The sequence below is a fragment of the Leptosomus discolor genome, chromosome 14 (assembly GCF_034619465.1).
Source record: "Leptosomus discolor isolate bLepDis1 chromosome 14, bLepDis1.hap2, whole genome shotgun sequence".
In the NCBI taxonomy this organism is placed as follows: domain Eukaryota; kingdom Metazoa; phylum Chordata; class Aves; order Leptosomiformes; family Leptosomidae; genus Leptosomus; species Leptosomus discolor.
The window spans coordinates 16,146,563-16,167,703 of record NC_141404.1 but is presented as its reverse complement, the minus strand read 5'-3'; the positions used below and the strand labels follow the sequence as shown (position 1 = coordinate 16,167,703).

The following is a 21,141-nucleotide window of genomic DNA, read 5'->3' as shown; positions in this document are numbered from 1 at the left end:
GACTTGTTTTCAGTTGATGTTTTCTGTTCATGAAGAATGTTTTCGGCATTTCTAATCTTCCTTTTGCTACATACAGTGTCTGTGCTAAGAGTTATTAGGTGCTTATTTTTATCGTCTGCCAGCAACTGATGTAAAAGGGATTCTCAGCACAAGGCTCTTCCATTTCCTCATAGTAGTCCTCTTCAATGAAAACAGCAAAGAGTATCAGTGAACAGATCAGGCTGGAATCCTCTCTCACATAGACTTCAGTTTTGTTTGGCAGAAATGCCATTTTCTCTTGACTTGCTGAATTATATCGGTTCAGTGCAATTCCCGATTTTGTATCCTGCTGGATAATCTGCATCTATCTCGTCTTGCTCCAGGCTTTTCTTTGACTGTTTATTGGGCTGCAGCACTTTCAGCAGACCTTTCATTCAGCTTCCTGTAGCTTCATGTTTTACTTGTTTGGCTTTTCATCCTTCTCACAGTCATGACCCGGTCTATCTTCTGTTCTTCATTGAAAACATGTTGCAGTGAACGGTCTCCCCTTGGACCTTAGTAGCGGTGGGTGTGCTGTACCTTGAGTTAACCAGTGCTTCCTCTTTCTGCGTTGTCCTGTCTTTCATAGGCCGATCACGTTTTATTTTTCAACACAACTTACTCTTGTTCCTGGCAGAAATATGGGAGAGCTGTGCATGCTGTTCCTCCTATCTGGCTATGACTGCCTGTTTTGCTTTTGCTGTGTCTGTCTGTGTCCACTGATGGGGAAACAAAGTAGTTTGACCATAAGATTTTTAGTCTTCTCCTTTAAAGTATTCATTCCTGGGTTTAGATACAGTAAAATTTTGTGACCTATGCTTATGCTGCAAATACGCTCAGTAACTTTATAGTCCTCCTTCTCCTATAATTTGTCTCTCTTGCATCTGAGAGAGGTCTTTTTAGAAAGCCTTGGCATTCTGTAGAACTGATTACGCTGAGAAGCCTCCCCTTTGATGAATACCCGCACTCTGTTCCTGCGTGTCTAAGCTGCCCAGCGCAATGCACAGGTGGCTTCAGAACCAGGCTTCGGGCTCTTCTGCAGCCTGGAGAAAATACGGTCATTTCCAACACCTTTTGGACATAAGGCATCCTGAATTCTGTTGAGAAGTCTCAAATATTTTGTTGCATTATTTTCTTGAGGGATAAAATAACCTGTCTTGTAAAAGATAACATGGGCATTTGACAACTTGTTAATCACTGTGAACCAATTTCCCATTAACCTGCCTTTTTGTAACCACTAGCTCTGTAGATGTTATTTCACATACTTCTGTAGTCAGCTTGGTGTTTTCATGTGTCTTGTTTTATAATGTTCTAGTTCTTCCCCGTATCTTTGGCCTAAAAAAAAAGTCCTCAACTAAATCATAATCTTGAAATGAAGCCTAGAATCTGGTTTTTCCCTTCTATTCAAATGCCATTGACACCTGATATCAAAAGTAGAGATGTGTTGAACTGAGCTACCTGAAACTGTTTATAAATTCATGCACGGAAGTTAGAAATGAGTTGGCATACAGCTCTTCAGGGGATTTTTGTTAAGAGATAATAAGATGAAGAAAAAGCCTTTGTCATTCAGGCCTGTGCCTGTGCTTAGAATATGGAGAGCACTTTTTATATTCCCTTTTCTCCTTGGTTCTGTGAGACACCTGGAAATCTACCCATATGGTTTGGTTTTTCTTTTACTAGGATTAGCAGGTAACAATGCCTCAGCATTGTGCAGAATTAAAGAGTATAAAACCTTATGACAAAAAGAAATTAGACTATTTTCTTAGAATATTTGAAGGATGAGGCTCTAACCGTCTCTTTGTGGGCAGCAATACAATGACTCGGGTAGCTGTGACTGCTTTGTTGTAGAAGCTGTTGTTTTGGTAGAAGAGGTGGCTGTATGTGAGTCTCTTTTACAGCCAGATTTTCAGGAGTGCTGGAGTCCAAACTATTACTTCAAGTCATTATGAGCTGTCAGTGCTCAAAATCAGGGTCCAAGACTTGGTAACGGAAAGAAGATGAAGAATCTGGATCCCAACTAAATCAAGAGACTCGCTGGTGCACTCCTAATTCCAAACCAGTGGGGGGACTTTTTTATTTTAAAAAGACTGTGCACTATTTAATCCATTTCAGATTAGTCTCTTGCTAACCTGGAACATCAGGGCATTTCTCTCACTTCTGTCAGCCTTGATCCGGCTTTTCAGGTGGTGCTTCTTCATCTTCGATGCTACTTGTTGGTGAAGCAAGTCTGTGGCTCATTTATTACATGCCTGAAAAAAAGCAGTTTGCTCCAAACTGATGTTGTATCTTGTTCTAAAGTTCATCATCTCCATGTCATTTTCAGTATCAACAGAGAAATAGTAGCAAGGATAATTGCATTTAATCCATTTTAATACTTACTCTCTCCCACTGTCAAAAACCACCGAAAATTATGTTGATTTTTTTTCATCCTGATTTATCTTTTGTTCCATGAAACAAATCTTAATTATCTTCTGTAGTAGAAGTGAGAGTCAATTCTTTTGTCATCACCGTGTATTTTGTTGAATAGCTTGCCAGGAGAAAGCAACAGCAATGTCATTAGATTAATCCAGCACTCCGTGTGCTGTTCTGTGCAGAGGACTGATTCCTGGACCCCTCTCCTTGACTTAGGTGCGTGTTTGTAGGAGGAATTTTTGTTCTGATTGAGAGACCCTTGCTGAATAACAAGACTAATCTCTACTGCACTTAGACTCCAAGCTGTTTTGGTACCCTGCTGACGTTGCACAGCTAATGACCTGGGCCTGAGTGCATTTCCTAATTAGAAAAGCGATTTAAAGATTGTACCCAAGCACACCATTTTAATTAAGTGACATTGAGCAACTGGCGTGCTCCAGCCTCTCCAGACTGCAGCGCTGGTTGTTCGTGTGGATTTTTTTGGTTCGTTCTTTCCTGTGGTAGGTGTGCAGTTGCAAGGAGAAGAGCGCTGTGTAGCTCCGGTTGTTGTCTTGGGCTTCCTGTTCCCTTTGCCCCCTGGGGTCCATAATAACACAGAGCGGTGGTTGGGGGGCGATCGGCAGGAGTCTCCTGCCAGGCCTGAGAAATCTCTCTCTGTGTTAAAAGGAACTTAAAGGCTTGGGGTTGAGTCTGAACCCGATGAATTGCCAGGACTGAACAGTTAATTGATGGTGAAATTGCCACTTGCAGAGCACCTACTCGTTGGATGTGGAAGCCCTTTGAAATGTATGAAAAATAGGTAATTATTTGTCTATTATCAGCTCTCATTTGTGGAGATGTCAGAAGTCCTCACATGACTCCTCCTTTGAGCAAGTTTCTCACACTTACTGACAAACTCACGCACTACTTCTTATTGGACCTGAGGAATTTAAGTAAGGATCTTTTGTCTTTGCAGTCTCCTTAGCCTTTTTTCGTTTTCAGCCACCTGTTTTATAAGTTTCTCTTCTCTTGTGCTGCTTGTGGAATTAATCCATCTTCCTGCATTTCTGTGCAGAAGCAGGGATTTATGTGCCTTGTCTCTTCAAAGGCTTGTTCTTATTTTTCTACTTTGTAAAAGGATTCAGCACACTTCATTAATTTTTATCCTGTTTTTAAGATTAAATTGTTTCTGATTTTTAGACGTGAAAGCTATTAGAACTTTGGCTGCTCTAAAAATGAAAGTTTCAGGGGTTTTCAGATTTGGGGGTTGACATTTTCTGTGGACTATAGATGAATGCCTCTCTTTTTAAGGACAACACAGACTAATACAGTTCAAAAAGGTGTTTTTGAAAATAGCTTGTGTAATGCCAGAATAACTTGGCAATATCCTTTAGCATTTGCTTTTTCTCTGGACAGAATATGCTTATTCTGTCATGTGCTTCTCAGTGGTCGTGCCTGAAGTACTTTCTTCTTCAGGTACTCTCTGCTAAGGTATTTTAAAGCTGCTTTTATGCTAGTGCTGCAAAGTCTTTGCTGAAGAATACCATGAAGTGGTGGACACACAGAAGAGGACATTCTAAGCCACTCAGTCATTATCTTTGGTTTGGGATTGCTTAAACCATTTTTCTTTTCATCATTGTTTTACTATCAGTAAGCAGTCCATCATGATTAAGCAAGGAAAAGCCAAATAGACTTTATTGTGACTTCCCCTTTGCAACCTGCCCTCCCCCAATAAAATCCCCTCTTCATTAAACGAATGGGTTTTTATCACAGCTCCATATCTGAAGAAGATACTTTTTTCTGAGTACGCACATAATAAGGATATCTGAGTTCTGCTGCACTCAGACACTTCTTGGTTCTGCTGCTTTTCATGTCTTTTTGCATTGAGCTATTCCATTTGAAATATTAAATCTAGACATTCCCATTGCGGTGTCTGCTTACTGAAATAGCTAGACAGAAGGTTAATATGAAAAGCGGTTGGTTACAGTCTTTAATCTTCTAGCTAATGTACATTTGAATTATGACTGTTTGGTAACATTTTTATAGGTAGCGGGAGAGCGCTCCTGGTCCGGTGTTGCTGAATTATATTGGATATCAGATGTAAAAGTAAGCACAGGCATCTTAATTGTTGATTGCTTCTATTTTGGCATTTAGTGCGGTGTATAAGTATGACAGTATTGGTGCACTGAGACACAAATCCCATAATGGAGAAATGTGGAAAAAAAAATAGAGGAGGACGAAGGGAAATGCACAGGGAGAGAGTAGGGGCAATGGAGCATAGGAGAAAAGGACAAAGGAAATTGCCGGCCGGAGAAATGCTGGTTGCATAAAAGGATGGAGATAGAGAAAAGGTGGGAGGGCATGTGAAGATCACGTTAGAAAAGATGAAAGTCGTCTTGTGTGCATTAATCCCACTGAAGCAAAAATCTGCAATCCACTACCAATACCATGGCAACTAGATCTAGACTCTCAGAGGGACTTCTAAATGCCCGGAAGCAGTTGTGTGCATACCTGCTCCTGGTGCTTTGTTGATACTGTTTCCCATTAAAAGCTGTAAGAGAACTTTTTGGGAAGTGAAAACAATTGAGATCAGCTCAATTGATTTCAATTAGATCAATCAACTCCATGCTCAAAGATCCACATATTTGTCAGGATTACCTTGACATCTGATGTGCTAGATGGGTGAGCAAATTTGCCTTAGGATCCCAAATTTGGGGTCATTTGACTCACAGCTTCAAGTTCTTCATGTCTGACAGACTCCAGAACTTATTTTTTTGACAGACCTAGAGATCAAACAAGAATTTATTAAAACTCTAATAATCACGTGTACGTTTTTCTGAGCAACAGAAACATTCATGTTCTGCATTCAGCAGCCCATTAACTCCTCAGCAAAAGAGGGAAGAGGTTCCGTGTGCATCAGGGATTGGTGCTATGCTTGAATATGACCCCCCTGCGTAGGCTATGCAGTCTAGTTCGTTCTTGCTGCTGTTGTAGAGCTGGGCTAATTCTGTTGCGTAGGAAATACTCTGCAGTTGGGGAAGGAACACATGGAGAGTAATCTGCTAAGTTGTGCAGCGTACTAAGTCAGGGTGAGTTTCTCTGTCGTGCCTGCCATTGCTTCTGTGAAGTATGAGCTGTAATGGCTCTCATTGATAGTGTAGCTCACAAATCCGTGCATGATTTTCACAAACAGAAATCAGACACTATCTGATGTCTAATACTTTCAGTTCTTAGGTTGTCTCACTGAATTTCTTCTGCACTGACTCCACTCCAGAAGAAACATTTAATGAAAACAGTCTCTACTTAGTGCATTCTGAATGTACTGCCTTTGAGGTTTTAAGTATTCTCTCTATCCATTTTTTTTGGTAAGAAGATAGAATAAGTGTATTGTTCATATCATGGGCTTTCTGCCTTCCCTGTCAGCCTGCATTATGCTTTTGAATATTCACAAGTGATTTAGATGTGTGAATTATGTAACAGAAATCTAGCTTGAAATTCACTCAAAATAGCAGACAATCAGATCACTTGATGCAACGCCGATCAAGCAGATCTGGTTTTTCCCCCCGGAGATCAACATATAAAAATCATTATGAGAAAACTTTTAATAGGTGATTAAAAACCAAGGAATTGGTTGAAAGAGAAAGTTAGAATAGCTGTTATGTTTTGAGACAGATGTTTTGCAAGTGGTTTGCACCATAACATAAGTAGGGAATGTTAATGTGTATGAAATTCAGGAGGTTTATGCTCTGCTACTGGTACTTAGCAGCAGAGAAAAGTAGCTATGAGACTTGCATTTTGATTTGCACAAGCATGCGTCATCTCATAATGTGCAAAACAGTAAGGTTTGAGGTTTTAAATGTTTAATATTAAAATCATTCTCCATTTTCTAGCTGTGTAGAAGCAATTTCTAGTTCAGTTCCGAGAAACATAGGAAAATTAAACACCGTGCACATATGAACAGTAGACCTCTCGGGTAGGTGTCCTGGCGGAACCCTTGGCTAACACCCACCTAGCACAGGGGCTGGCAGCATGAGTTACTGCACCTTGCACAGCATTGCCTTCTCCCCTGAGAGGTCCAGAATGCTGCCAGGGTTCTTTGAAGACGATTCTGATATTGAGATAACCAGTGGGCCAAACTGAGCCATACCATTTCAGAAGCATTGCAGCAGGGTCAAACATCAGGACTAAGGAAAGGTAAGAAATCCTAGGGCAAACAGTACACCTTTCTGCCTAGGGACTGTGAGTCATATTTGTGTTGCTAGAAATCCATTTACCTTCTCATTTGGGCTTACCTTGAGCACAGTGTAGTCCTGCAATCAATGGAAACCTCCGTTTTAGGCCACTACATTCTGAGACCCACCTTTTTTAAAAAAAATGTCTTGACCTGGAGAGCTATATGCCTGTCTCTTCCTACTCAAGCTTTGTTGCATTTTTGAGAGGACTGAGGAGAAACCTGACTTGGTCAGAGCCTGGCCTGTTAAGCAGGGTCTAAGTCACTTTGGCAGTGCTTTAAATATCTGCTGGTGGCCGTCTTCTAACAAGAAACAAGGACTTCATATAGTGCATCCTACGTCTCCGTTCCTGCTCAGCCGCAAGGGTTTTTAAACCAACAGCTCCCATTTCTTAATGTGTGGAGTGAGCTGGAATGAAGCTAGCCTGCATCCCTACTGCTTAAGCTGGGTGATTATGTGGAGAAGAACACAAAGTTAGTGAAACTAGAGAAGAAGGAGGTATAAGGTGAAACCTGATGTAGTTGTAGGTCATTGCCCAGAGGTGATTACCTACTCCTTTTGTGTTAAAGAATCGTAGCCTAATGCATGTGAACAGTCCTAGGAACAGTGCTTGCCATCCCCTTTCAAGAGAGAGATTTGTCTGCAGCATCAGTTGTCTTTACTTTCTTCTTCTCTAACCCACCACAATGAGAGATTTAAACATAGTTTTATCCAGTCTTCTAAGCTAGTAGCTGGAGCTGGCGAGCAGGAACTAGGAGGGCAAATGTTTCCAAGCTGGAGAAATCATAAAAACCAGGTCTCTAATTCCTGTGCTAGGGCTCTAACAAGACTGTTAGAGAGAGGCTTGCTGGTGCTGCCTCTTAATTTGGGACTCGACTGGTGGGAAATAAATAAAGTGAAGTGTGCATCAGCCACCTGTTGAAGAGATTCTTTGGTGTAAGAAACATGGGCTGTATTGGAGCTAATTGATCTCAGGATGAGAGGCAGCAGATTCTGTTATCAGTTCCTGGAACCATCAAGTTCACCAAGAACAGCTACTCTTTAATACAATAAACACTCTCCTTGAAAAGAGCGAATAATCCTTACTCCCCTTCAAACACTTAAGGGTTTGTGCTACCTGTGCCACAGGGAGAGGATAATTCTGATGTTAGATTCTAGCAGTGATGTGACAGCAACTGCTTTATGGTGGTGAACAAGACACAGCTGTGACTACTAACTTCCAATCAGGATTAATTTGGATGATAATTTCTTCAGGCACTGCAAACTGACCTCAGGTTTACATTACAGAGTTGTACATTAATTCAAATAAATCACACATCCTACTAATATCGCTTGTAAGCTCGGTACAATAAAAATGTGATACATGAAGGGAATGCTTAATGAGCTGGTACCGAGTCATTGTAATTCATCTTCCACAAAAGTGAACAGGGAAAATGGAGAGGAGTTGTCGTTATGGTAAACTTGCATTATATCTAATGATGAATACATTTAATTCACCAGATAAAGTCCATCCTCTGTCATGTTATTTTAGGCAGTAGTGAATTCCTGAGTGTTATTGCTGACTTGAAGCTTCTTGTATGAAAGCATTTTAACTGGAAAATTCTGGGCAGAAAATGTTAGTCTAGGTCTTTTTTTTTTTTCTGCTTCTTTTTTTCTTAGTTCTGTTAAGGTTTCTCTCACTCAGTGCTGGCGGATGATTTAGCGGCCTGTGATCTCGACTAGTCTCATGTTGCAATCTCTGCCAGTGCCTTACCAATCCTTTGTCTTCACAGTCCTCTTGAGCTTTGCCCTGTTGTAGATGGGCACATAAATCCTCAGTGGTGTGCTCAGTGCTGTGTTTCCTCTCGTGTTCTGCTCCTGTGGCTCTGACTGGTGGTTCCTGGATGGTTCAGGAGTATTTCTTAGATCCTTCTGGGGCCTTTGACTTCAAGCCTCTAGCTAGATTCCTACTGAATCTGGACCTTGCCGAGTCTGAAAGAGAAACCTTAGCCTAGTGTAAACATGTTAGGTGGACCTGTAGGCAGGATCCCTATGCTGCTTTAACCAACTGGAAAAGGCGTTTATGCCATTGTTTTGGTGAGTCATGACAGCATAAAACTCCTTGCTCTCTAAATGGCCCAGTTCATGTGAATAATGAGATGGCTCTTGGTGGTAGTACAGCGAAGTGTGCTCTAGGAGCAGTGTTGGGAAAGCAGTTCAGCAGAAACATTTGGTGTACCTCATCTGGTTTTTTATGAGGCTTCTCCATATTTATGGTGACTCTTTCCCGTTATTGTTGAATGAATGGAGACAGTCAAGGGAAAAGTTACATTGATCTGAAAAGAAGTGATCCTTGCTGTGCAAAATGCACACATAGGTGTGGGGGAGAACCGGCTGGCCCAAAAAGTACTGAAAATGGGGTGCATGTGTGCGTGCAAGAAGGGATCCTCATCATCGGAGCTTCAGGAAAAGAGGGGAGGGAAGGTCATGGAGTAAAGGAGGATTTGAAACCTCAATCAAGCTCATCACAGCCAGAGTTGACTCCAGAACTGGCGGAGCTCATAATGAAAGGGATAAGGTTGCACAGAGCTGGACTGGTACTACCCTTTCTGGGACCTGTCATGGAGCTTATGTCAAATTCCTTGACTTGCCATGCATCCTAACATATAGCCCAAAACAAGTTCAGTACAGCAATGGAGAGCCAGGCTTGAGGTGGAAAGCTTTGACTTGTTCTTTTTTTAATAGAAAACCAGTCAAAATAGCTCAATAACTTTTAAACCTGCTTTCTTGGTCACTGACTCACAGATTAATTCTGCTCAAAGCAATGTCAGCTATGGCATCAGGCCACATTGCTCAAGACTTTGTCCAGTCCAAGGGCACAGACTGCTCAGCCTCTTTGGACAAGTTGTTCACTGTTTGAACGTTCTAATGGAAAACGTGTCACGTGTAGGCACAGAAAAAAGTTGTGACCTGTACAGAAAGCTTTTATATTGCACCAAGATTTGCAAGTCAGGAAACCCATTCCATTACCAAGTCAGAATTTGTCCCCCTGAGCTAATTTGCTCTTTCTGTTCAGTCTCTTCCTTTTGAGCTGCCAAAGGGAAGAAAACATTAATGTCTGGGTGAGACTTTCATGCACAATCTGCTTATTCAAGAGGAACAGTGACTGATCTGCTTTAAGTCTCAGGACGCTACTTCTCAACTTCAGGTTACGAAGTGAGCTGTTAACTTCCAACTCCAATTTGTTTGTTCTGTGACAAGTGGTTATTGCAGTGTTTGAGCTGGACGTACTGAAGTCAGAACTTGCTAAGTAATTACGGAAGCTTTAGAGAGAAGCGTATGCCAGAAACACTAAAGCAATCTGATGTTAAAACACTTGCTGTGGATTGTGTTGCATCCTGTTACTTTAAGTGCTTTTTCTGAATACACTTCATGCTCTGGCTTCATGTAGCCTGAGTGTGGTACCACTAAGAGCTGCTGTGTTAGAACAGCATCGGCGTAGGTATCCTAGGCCATAAATTGCATCTCTTCCTGTCTCTGCCTTCTGCTGCTCACATGATCCCATGCAAAGGCTCCACTGGGCACCCTGTTCCTTGCTCCTCTTTCCCACAGATCCTTGATAGCACTTTACCTTCCTAAAGTCTTCTCCCCAAAACAAAGTCATTGTAACAGCCCATGATATCTTTCCGTTATGATACATTTCATTTAGATTAGAAAACATTTTAGCTTTTTTCCTAATTTTCATGATAGCATGAATGAAGTTCAGTTAATTAACAAGTATTTCCTTGAAAAGATAAACATTTCAAGAAACTTTTGGGATATTTTTGTGACTTTTGTGGATGAAAGTGCACTTCGGTAGTGATCTAACGGATCTAGTTTTTTATTTTGATAAATGTGTTCAGCTGGTGTGTCAGAATTTATTGGGGGTGGATACTATGTTCAGTGGCACCTATGTACTATGAGCTGACCAACATGAATGCTGTTTGGTCGCCTTCTACTGAGCCACATTTGGTGTTTCACTTGGATAAGGGCTGTTCCGTCAGCTTGAATGACTAATACTCTTCTGCCCCGTTCGTTGAAGTACCTTTCTGTATCTGTTACAGTACTCTTAGTGAACAATTCTTCCACAAGAAGCAACAAAATGCAAAGTTAGCAGGGTTTAACACAAGAAAAGAATAACCTGGAAAGACAGAGTCATGTTGTAAAGTAGCATAAGACTTGCGATTTTTCAAAAGAATTTGATTCTTTTGAAAATAGATACATCAATGACAGGTAATTGCTAACTGGGATAGAAGAAGAGTTTTGAGATAAAAACCCCACAAACTTCTCTGAGGAAGGACAATGCATCAAATTAATAATTTAAAATAATGACACTACAGCAGAAATGAATCTCCACCCCCTTCCACCGCACCGGTGGTGCCCTGATAACAGTTGGTGAATTTCTGGTGAGTACCAGTTAAGTGTGTAAAATACTTTCAAATGTGTTTTATATGTGTTTCAATAGAAATGATTACTGTGAAATTACTATTCATGATGAGAGGCAATGACTGTTTCAGCACATGAAAGCAAGGGAGAAGATGGGAATAACGAGAATAAGGAGGAGACAGATGGTCTTATGATAGGGGCTGATGATTTTCAATTCTTTCAATGTGTGCTCATCCAGTGGAAGGAGGACCTCTAAAAAAGTTTAAATGGCCCATGGTGATGGCTTTGAGACGCTCCTCAGGGCAAAACGGTAAAGATGCATACACGTCTGTAAAAGCAAAGTATTTATCGGTATGAACCTTGACGAGGGCAGCAGAGAACCTGCTGGAATAAGTTCATGTTTTCTTTTCTGGTGCAGAACTCTGTATTTGGAGCAGTGACTTGTTTGTTTGAGGTGGCATTCTCCAAAGCTCTGGACTTGATCTAATATGGGGGTTTGGGGGGAGTTTTCTGCTTCTGTATTCATCAGAAGGCTTTATCACAGTGATAGCACTTCATCATTACTGAGGTGGCATCATCAGTCAAAGAATAACCTCTAGATGCAAAATCTATCTCTGTGCCAGAAGGCCAGGGTCCTGCTTTATTGCTGGCTCTAAGCAGCCGTAAGCTAGCTTCCCTGTGCCTCTACACTAGTTACTGAGTGCAACATCGTGTGAGAGGGAAAGGAATTTTTTAATTTTCCATTTTGGTAACTTTTGTAGGAAAACAAAAGTCCCACTCAAATGACTATAGACAAGAGACGGGAAACCAAAAGACGCCTCTGGTTATATTGCCAGCTGTGACTTTCAGTTTTGTTTTATTACTGTAGTGAGATGATCTGCTAACAATGAGCATTTAAAAGTTCAAGGTTAAAATGAATATTAGTTTATGCAGCATGATCTGTGTTGTTTTCTAGGTCAGCAGTTTGTCCTCTGATCCTTAACCAGAAACTCTCAAAGGGCTCATCACCTATCAGAAGGCAATGTTCAGCGCGTTCAGGCTGCTCCTTTGCAGAGGGAGCAACCCCTCCTCCTCACCTGCCAGCCTGTCCTTTCTAGAGTGCCTATACCATCTAGTGCAACCTTCCAAACGTGGAAGCTGTCTCACCATGTTTCCATAATCCTGATGGGATCAAAGCTGTGCACCTTCTAATTCCTCCTATTTTCTTTCCTATGGTGTATGTACTTGTGTTCAATCACTTGAGATGGGATTCTGCTCGTGCTGCCTTCACAAGGAAGGTACCAGAGCCTCCCTGTCACTGTTCACACTGCCCCCATTTCTTGTCAGGCTGTCATCAGACCTAATTTGAAGCCCTCCTCGTAGGTTAGCAAGCCTGTTGGTAAAGATTTTTCTGCCCCCCTTTTTCAGGTGGATCTTAACTCTCTCCCATAGTCTTCATTCCTCAACAGAATAAAAAGGAACAAAATCCATAGCATTGTAGTTGCTTTTATTCAAGTTCAGTTCCAGTTCAAATCATAAAACTAGGCATGAATTTAGGGGGAGGTATTTAGTAGTAGTTCAGCATGATAGGAAGCATCAGCTTCTGTTCTTAAAGAACAGCTCTGCATAGGTTGGTACCTCATGCTATCGTGAACTTTAGATGTGCAACCTCAGTGTTGTGTTCACTTACCTTTCTGTGGTACCTGGCAGGCTTCCTCTTATTGAGAGTACTGTCACATTCTCTGTTCAGGCACCGTGCAATTTCTCCTCGTCCTTACATCTCACCCTTGCTGAATGAGTGGCAACGCTCTTATTATGAAAACCAAATGCCATTGTGTGTGTGTAGCAAGAGCTAATCTCAGCTGCTTTGTTCTGTAACAAAGCAAGAAAACAGCTGCTGAGATTAATAGGCAAGTGAAGATGAGGCAGTTCAATCCATCATCAAATTGGTTCACGTTAAGTGTGCTACAGAGCAGTAGGATTACCACTATTCTCAGCAAATCACTAGGGAAGAAAAAAAGCCCAGAAGGAAACATGGTTTTCCCTTACTAAGATGAAAAGGTTATACATAGAAAGAGATATCTAGAGAGATTTCTGGGATTGGGAGGATGTCTGAGAACAGAAGGAACAGCCTAGGCAAAAGTTGAAATGCAAGCTCCAGTTGTTGTCCTGTTCTTTTATTCTTATCCCCTTTCTATTTTCCCCATGTCTTTTCCTTTTCCTCCTACTTAGTGGTAACCACGTTGTCTGCCAGGTGGCTGCAGGGCACAAATTCTTTGTGTTCAAAATCCCGCTAGTGTTTTCTTCACAACTTTCCCAACAAAACTTAAAGGTTAACTTGAAAAAAACAAACAAAAAGCCAAAGCCAAAACTGAGATGTTTGAAATTATCAAATACTGCATCATTTTTGTTCTTTCTGGTTTTGAGCCTTTTAGACTTGCTGCTTCACAATCTGCAATCTTCAATCTCATGATGTCAGAAACTTGATTTTCTTGTTTAAGCCAATACTCAGCAGCATTAGGTATACCATAAAGGACTGGCAAGTCAAGAAATCATGTGGCTTATTCAAATCCCGGCTCACTTGTCCTAAGGCAGACTCCAAGTCAGTGGCAGAGCTAGTTGTCTGTGGGTCTGCAGCTGGAGGATATTCCCCACGGTGGCATATTGGGCTCTCTTTGAAAACAAACCCAAACCAACGTCCCCCTCCCCAGACCCTGCACATAGCTGTGTGTAGTTTGCGTTTAATTGTAACTGCGTACAGTTCAGTGATCCTTCTCTTAAAGAAATGATAAAAAATAGTCAATAAATGACCACATTTCTCAGGCTCTATTTTTGTATAGCTTTCTGGAAAAAAGATTTTTCAAATCCAACTGCCATTCACCCTGCAGTAGGAACTCACAATTGATGTTTTACTTGTCTGTAGAGCAATAGGTTAGATTCTATTCAAACATTCTGTGAAACAGCCATGTGTTTTGTTTTATTGCTGTTTTCCGAAGACTGTCATAGTCAGATATGAGATGGAAAGCCATCTGCTTTGCTAATTAAAATAGATTGAGATACAGAATATCTGTATTGTGCTCTTTCAAACTCCGTTCTACAGAAAGTATACATTTGTCTTTAGTGTGTTCAGCGTGCTGTAGAAGACAGCATTCTTGCTGAGTTAGGCACAGTTGATAGTAAACATAAGTGAAACTTATTTGGTATTAAAGCCTTTGTTTGTCCCAGTATGCCAACAAAAGGATTCTTTATTTCCTGTTGCTATTGACTGGGTATAGACCATTTCTTTATGTGTCACAAGATAAGGTGCCTGCTGTGGGAAGCTGATGACGTAACTGGTGAATAAGGTGAACTGAACCCTTATGCTAAAAGACATGGGCAAATTACTAGGAACAAAAAATAGTTCTGACTTGATCTAAGGAAACTTTCTCACTATTTGGATAGTCAGGTATTGGAACAGGTTGCCCAGATAGGTTGGTCGGTCTCCCCCCTTGGAGGTTTTTAAGACGCAGCTAACTCAAGCCCTGAGCACTGTAGTCTGATCCCTTTGCTGATCCTGCTTTGAGCAGGAGGTTGGGCTGGGGACTTCTGACGGTCCCTTGGAGCGGGGGTTGTTCTGGGGGTCCAAGCATTAACAACAAAGTCCTGCCTTGCTGCCTGTTTCACTAGGCTGGCTGCTCTGAGTTTGCAAAGTGATTGATTTGATTACTCATTAAAGGGCAGATTTACACCTAGAAAAGGCTGTGTAATATATAAGACAGAGGAGGAAAAGCTCCATCTCAGCAGAGATCTGTCTGCCTCTAAAGCAGGATTTTCAGCCTCAGTAATCTCTGGTGTCCTGAAAGGCCTGGGAGCCCCCTCTGATGGGGCAGGCTGGCTCTAGCTTTGTGTTAGTTGGCACCTTAATTGTGTTAATTTGACACTGTGATTCCACAGTGTATGCTGCCACTTAATTCGGGTAAAGTTTGCTTGTAGAGTAAGGTATGTGCAGTGTCTGCCTGCAGCATTTCAGTCTTGTTTGTTTACTGGAGAGACTGAATAGGGCGCTTAGATGTTGGGTCCTGCTCGTACAGCGTCCAGAGGCACCCAGGCCATTCCCTGAGGGTGCCCCTCAAGGTCAAGGTCACATCTCTTGTTTTGGGCTGCAGAAAACATACTGTTGTCCTGTGCAGAGTGCTAGTCTGTTGTACGACATTATGTGTTGAAAGAGCATCCCCAGCGTTATGCTCATCGCACCCTTAGCTCTTCTCCCCCGTCACATTTCAGAAGCCCAGGGTCACACAGAAGTGGCCAGCCTTAAAAGAGAAAAATATCTCTGATTAGCATGGACTTGTTTTCACTGAGCTGATATAAATCACATTTGTTAAGAGAATGTAGAGTTTGGGGAGTGGTGTCTGCAGTGAAGGTGGAAGCTGGTCAGGCCAACAAATGCAGCCTGATGGTCGCAGTCAGGGAGAATGAAAGGCTGAAACTGCCGCTGACTCAGCTGTTTAAAAGCTGTCATTGTTTCTAAACCCAAAATCTTAAACCCGTGAAGCTGTTGTAATTCTGTCACCAATTTAATAGATCTAATATTTCTCTGCAGGTTCTTTTAAGTGAGTATGTAACTTTAAAAAATTAAGTGATAAATTTTGTTTACTTTCTAGATACATGATCTGCCATCGCTTGTGCCCCCTCCTTTGAAGATCTTAATTGTTAAGGACGATAAGCAACACTTAACTGATGCTATCCTCGTTCCAACTGGCTTGAGGCTTGCCCTTTTGAAACAGTTTCTGTTGCTGTGGTTTTTGATAAGCTTTTGCAGGGTGTAGTCTGGCAGTGCAGCTAAACTGACGGCGTGACGGGCTGCTGTTGAAAGGGACGATGTACAGTCTCAGCAGTTCCCTTGGGCTGACAGCAACATTTGACCGACTGCATCGAGCTATTCAGAAACCTAAACCAGTAGAAAATCAGCATTTTTCCTGCCAGTTAAGTCTCTGGACTGGCTTGCTATGAGGTCAGCTGAGGTGCTGGCAGCAGCACAAGTAAGAGGCTAGAGGAAAAGGGGAGAAGTGGCTCATCTGTATGGTTAAACCATTTTCTTAGACTTCATTTGTCTTGTATTTGAAGTCCATAAACAAGCAATACCCCATCTTCTTACCCCTGCTGTTTTTCCCAGAAATACAACAGCCTGTCCTCCGTTGTGCCAGTCAAGAATTTGTGTTGTAGCCACGTGCTGAGCTGCAGTGAAGAATTTGCCTGGCTTAATTTTGTTGTGATGGATTTGTTTTCACCAGGTTTCTTTTGTGTTGCTGCACAAATGCTTGCAGCAGTGCAGAGGAGTGTGATAACAGGGAAGGAGCAAGTGGCCCAGGGTGCAGGGCAAGGTGACTGCTTATTTGACTGAATTTGAATTGCCAGCTTCAGCTGTCCTAACGTCTGCCTGGAATTACAGTATTAGGCAATGCTTGTATCTGTACCCATTATTTCACTGGTCTGTGAACATTCTAAAAATGTTTTTGGGGTTTATGAATTTGTCCCTATGACATTTCCCAAATGTCCTTTCTTTTTTTCCTCCCTGTATGTTTTTCCTCCCCATCTTTGCCATATGCACTATGTAGGCTGCAGCAGCCAGTGGGGTTGAGATTCAGGTGGCTGACTGATCCCCTCACTTACTCCATCTGTCCCAAGGACACAGCAACAAGGAGGCTGTATTGTAAATGTTTGCTGGGGCAGGGGCAAAACTTGTTTAAATCACTGACCGCCTTTCAGTCTTATGACTTATGGGGAGAAACCAGCTAGGGAGGGGAAATAGTAGGGAAAGAAGATAGTGACTGTGAGGCTCAGTCAGAAAATGCTGGGACTCACTGTTGCAGAGAGAGGTCTCGGAATGAGCACGTGCTATGGACACCAAAGGAAACACTGGTAGCTAGAGACCTCTGAAAATTTTGCCTCACGTGTGCATTCGTTTTGACTTTCATCAGTCTTTAAAAAGGCTTTGCTAACACTGAGGGGGATGGAAAATGTTAATCATTGCAGGGATTGCCCTTCTCCTCAGTGGAACTGAGCTGTGCAGGTTTGCAGGCAGAGTGCAGATGGGTTGCTGCTCTACAGAGGTCACTTGTGTTGTGGTCAGCAGCATGGATTGAGAGGAGGCAGGTATCCTTTATTGGCCCACTTACCACAACCTCACCGTCCTCAGCATCATTGCATCTTCCCTTTCCTTTAATCTTCAGTCACACTCTCCTGTCCTCTCATTTGTTCCTTATAGAAGGAATTAATAAAGAAGAGCAGTTTCCTAAATAGGGTATTCAAAATGCTCTGAATCTACATGAAACACGTTACAAAAATATGCTTGTGTCTTTTCTTTCGTTGTTCTTGCAGATGAAATTAGCTTCTCCCTGCAGAACATATATCCATCACTTCAGAGATTTCAGTGGTTTATGTTGTTGCAAGTCGCCGCCAGAGCGTCTCATTCAGTATGATTTTGCATCATGGCCTTCCTACTTTATAGCCCTGGAAGCTGTCATCCCTGCTTCCGTTTTGCAGTGTTATTTCTACAGCCCCAAGCAACCATTAGCAGTCCTCCTGGCATCCCTGGAGCCATTGTCTCTGTTACTACTGGAGAAGTGTACGGCAGACGATTTGCATCGTTGTCTAAAGCAGATTTTTGGATCAGAATTTATCCCCTTGAGAGAGGCATGGAGCTGGGTTTCTCACGAGGTGCAGGTGACTTACATCACTTCCCCATACCACCTGTAAACATCTTCTCTGCAAGCTTTTTCAGCATGAATTTCAACTCCCGAGATGTAGATGTTTATGCCAAGTTGTGATGCATCATGCCAGCCAGTTCCCAGACCTCTGTTTCCAGCAACGTCCTCGTGTGCTGGGTGGGACTTGGTGGTTTGCTGCTGCTTAGAGGTTGGTGGGAGGTTTTCCTTTCTCAGTGAGCGTGCTATTGCCAGGCGTATGCAAAAAGGTTGCCCACCGTTCAGTCGTTTTCGGATATTTTTCTTGCTTTCTTCCCTCCACCCCATAGATATTCCAGCTGACTCCATGATTCCTTTCTGCAAATGCACTGTGAATGTGCAGATTTGACTCTGTCAAAGCAACTAGTGGTTTTAGTTACAAGCGTATTTTGTGTAGAAAAAATCAAAGACTCAGAAAAATCTTAGTTCAATCCACAGTTAATTAACTTTCCCATCTACTTGTCTTGCTTGACTAGAATTGAAGAGACTAAAATTAGCAAAATTGGTGGGCTAAATCCTTCCATCAGTTGTTTGCTCTTTAGTATTGTAGTTTTTATCTGAATCGGATTGTGTGCGTTCGTATCTTACCTACTCAATCATATTGAGTTTGCTATTCACCATTAACATTACCCAACTTTAAACCAGGTGTCATTAAAAATACACTTTTCTGTCTGATGCTGCTATTGGAATAGTGAACCTTAGTTCCTAAATCCAGTCTCTTGGTATCCTTGCTAGATTTTAGCCCTAGCTGGATGGAAAACTTGACTAACTCAGTGAAACACCTCCTCCAATTGCTCGGTGGTGTTCAGCAATCAAATAGTCCATTCAGTCTACCTGGGCTGTGATGTTCTGCAAGTGCATGTGTCCTGGAAGACTAAAATTACTCTCACGGGTTACTGTCTACACAGCCAGCCATGTTTTCTCACTAATCCATTATGCTGGAATGAGAATGTCTGTCTTAACTGTTGATGCCCTGCTACCATTGCCTTGCTTCTTCCCTTCTGGGCTGTCACCTTTCTTACTCGCTTGACTGCACAAAACTTAGGTTTTGTAAGTCCTTGTGGGTCTTTTTGTAACATTTTCTATTATCATTTGAATAATAATTCATTTGAATGGGTTGAGACTTGTGATTTGCTTCTCTTCAGCACAGCAGCCACTGTTCTGCCTACCTTCTTCTATTTGCTCTGAACTGTGTTTGTCATAACTTTATCATACCATCATCACAATAGTGTTTCTCAGCATATTTTTATCTAATAACCTGCTGTATTCAAAAAAGGAAATCAACAAAACACTATGTGTAGCCTTACTGTCATGGTTCTCCTTTGCACCTGAATACTGTTGTAAGTATAGGGCTATACTTCTCCAGCTTATTGCTAGGGCTTTTGTCTCCCATCTTGTTTGCACACATGGAAATGTGTGAATTTATTCTGGTTTGGTTTGTGTATTATGAAGCTGCAGTCAGTTCACAAACCGCTTCTGGTGTTTAATGGAGTATTGGTTGAAAATAACTACTAAAGACTGCTTTCCAAAGAAAGCCCCTTCGCTTCTGTAACAGCAGTAATTTTCTGTAGGATGAAGACAAACGAACTCATTTTCGATGTGATAAGTGAGGTTTGCGCCGGTGGGAATGTATGGTTGATTTTCAGTGCAGTGTTTTACCTGGGTATGTGCTTTATATCCTGACCCTAATGAGCAAAGTAAGTAGGAGCTCCCATGTTTCAATTAAGACCTTTTTTTCCTAGAATGTTTTCAATGCTGAAATCTTCTATTCCCGTTCTACCTGTGAGTGCCCTTAACGGTTGTTGTGGGACCATCCAATTAGCTACTTGACTGGGCAATGTGGCAGCTTTTCTAATTCAGTTGTTTTCACCTCTTGCAGGAAGCAGCCAGCATGCTACGTCTGATGCAGAACAGGCTGAAGGAAGAGGAACAGCACCTGCTGAAGAGTGGGAGTAAGTGGGATTTCTTCACCACTTGTATTAGCAGGGAAATTAAGTGCTGGCTGCTTCATGGATAAGTATCCACCTACTGGCATGAGCGGAGGGGACATGGGGTAGATGACAGAGTCAGCAGGCAATCTTAGGAAAAAGTGGCATGATAATAACTGTAAAAGGACGGCAGTGAAATAGGGAGCCTAACCTCTGTGAAGTGCTCCTCTGCCTTGGAAGTTTTACCTGCGGTGCCGAGGGCTGAAGACAGCCACCCGCTAAACACGCGGTGCAATTGCCGTGGGCGGATTTTAGGCTTCATTTTATTATTGTCAAAGCCTCTACGGGCTCGCTGCGGACACAGCACTTGGCCCAGCACGATGGGATGGCTGCTGAAAGGCTGGTTTGCGAACAGCCTTGGTGAGATGATTCTACTCAGCAAAATGCTTGTGTGTGGTGAGTAGTCTCATTGGTTTGTGGGACTGCTTGACCGCCTCGCGTTACAGATGTGCTGGTGTGCCTTGCAAAACCAGAGGAATTTCTGTCCTCAGCAGTTAGCCTGCCACGTTGCCTGGCATGGTGCTTGGTTGTGTGTTCAGACTAATTCTTTGTGATGTGTCTGTCAGATCATAACTTCCACAAGTGAAAAACTCGCAGCTTGAAATCCTCTTTAGCATCACTAATCTTCAGAGTGGGATCCCCATTTGCCTGCTTCCATTTGCTTGATTTTAGTGTACCTGCAAAATGTGAATGCAATTAAAATTTGAGGGTTTTTTTCTTTTTTTCTAAAATTATTCATCGTTAATTAGAATTCTAGCAGAGGATCAGAAGGGAATAATAACCTCTTGAGATTTTGTAGAAAGCTAACAAACCAGATTTGCTCCTTTTGAGCCAAGCGTCAGCAAGAACTTCCTCATTAATTACCCCTGTGAATTTAATATTGCAATATGTGCATTTTTCTATGGTAGTGGGAGAAAATAGAAGGCAAGTTAATTCTCAGGATCAGAGGGAGAGTTCATGAAAGCTTGAAATTGAGTAAGGACATAAAATTTGTGCTTCACAGTTTGTTTGTTGGCAGAGATTTTCAGAGCAAGCTCATGAAAGAGAAAATTTCTGCCCATCTTTGATCTCATCTTCTTATGTCAATGCAGTAAAAAGTGAAGAAGGTTTAGCTGAAACATAGGATTTGTAATATAAATTCCAACAATGTGAAATTGTTTCAAGGATTCACTTGAGTGAAAAAGTCCAAGTCCTGCTATCTGACAGTTTCCAGGGCAAATAAGTTCAAGAAGAGAGGAACATCTATCATCAGTAATTAGCTGTGTGAAGTCTAATGTGAAAATTTGCTGATTTGTTTTCTTCTTGTCTGTGGAAAACTATTCAGTGATTTTGCATCTCTGAAATAATACGAACCTTGCCTTTTGGTGAGAGATTTAACTGCCACCTAACATTGATTTTTAACAA

General features: G+C 41.9%; 1 protein-coding gene across 4 annotated transcripts in view; it reads left to right on the top strand.

The window, feature by feature from the left end:
- Window positions 1–21,141, top strand: part of IFT38 (intraflagellar transport 38) — a 69,179-nt gene that overhangs the window by 26,641 nt on the left and 21,397 nt on the right. For 3 of the 4 annotated variants that reach the window (XM_086473176.1, XM_086473173.1, XM_086473172.1), the window contains exon 9: window positions 19,629–19,701. In XM_086473176.1, the coding sequence (XP_086329302.1) occupies window positions 19,629–19,701 (73 nt within the window). The remainder of the gene's footprint in view (window positions 1–19,628; window positions 19,702–21,141) is intronic. The other variant, XM_086473174.1, reaches the window with a different exon arrangement.